General features: G+C 30.2%; 1 protein-coding gene across 1 annotated transcript; it reads left to right on the top strand.

Annotated features, from left to right (window-relative positions):
• EJ05DRAFT_480612 (uncharacterized protein) lies at positions 1 to 230 on the top strand (the record flags this gene model as incomplete). The annotated part of the gene is made up of 1 exon (XM_033744898.1): positions 1 to 230. A coding segment is annotated over one exon (162 nt), but the record flags the coding sequence as incomplete, so codon positions are not given.
• Between the last annotated feature and the right edge of the window lie 663 nt (positions 231 to 893).

Below are 893 nucleotides of genomic sequence, written 5' to 3'. Positions count from 1 at the left end.
TATAAGGAGGAATATATAAGGAACGGTCTCTCTATGTATTTAGTTCTCTCTCTATCTAGTCTTTACTTTAAGAATTATACTATATTCTTATTATCTTTAAGCTATACTCCGCCGATCCGTTTATTATATAATAGTCTATTACGGCTAGATCCTATTATATAACTCTATTTAGATATATATTCCTTATATAAGGAATATTATATATCTATTTATACCTGCCCTTTTCACAGACCTTACCCTCGCTATAGAATATATAAGCTATAGAGTATAATATTACCGCCCTAGTAAGATATAGATAGACTCTAACTACGAATATATAGAGACCGTAATAGATATATCTATATCTAATAAATAATAGGGGAGATAGCTATAGAAAGATACTAACTAGAAGAAGTATAGAGAGAACCTAGAATTAGTAATTCTAGATCCCTCTATAGTTAATATATCTAATAGCCCGGCTATAGATAGAGCCGTATAAGTCCTTCTTTAAGCCTTCTAAAACTTAAGAGATAAATATATACTATACTAAACGTATAAGCCCCTAGATATAAGGGGTATACCTTAAATATATAAAAGTAGAAGGGAAGCCTAGAGACTATATATACGTGTATACTATATCTAGATAACTAAGGTATAGAAGAAATAGAAAGAGGTAATCTAATCTTATAATAGAACCCTCCGTAATAAATAATATAAATAATAGTATATAATTACTAATAAATATATATACTAGGCCATAGAACTATAGTATATAGTAAAGTAGGCTAAGAGCGCGGATATACCGATACTACTACTACTAATATCTCCCTTAATATACTAGGAAAGGATATATACCACGAGCCCCGAAAAGATAGAGATCCTCTAAGAAGTTATATTTCCCCCTCTAGAGCTAG

Source organism: Pseudovirgaria hyperparasitica, assembly GCF_010093815.1.
Source record: "Pseudovirgaria hyperparasitica strain CBS 121739 unplaced genomic scaffold EJ05scaffold_21, whole genome shotgun sequence".
In the NCBI taxonomy this organism is placed as follows: Eukaryota; Fungi; Ascomycota; class Dothideomycetes; order Acrospermales; family Acrospermaceae; genus Pseudovirgaria; species Pseudovirgaria hyperparasitica.
The sequence above is the reverse complement of the archived record's forward strand: the minus strand, read 5'-3'. Positions and strand labels throughout refer to the sequence as shown.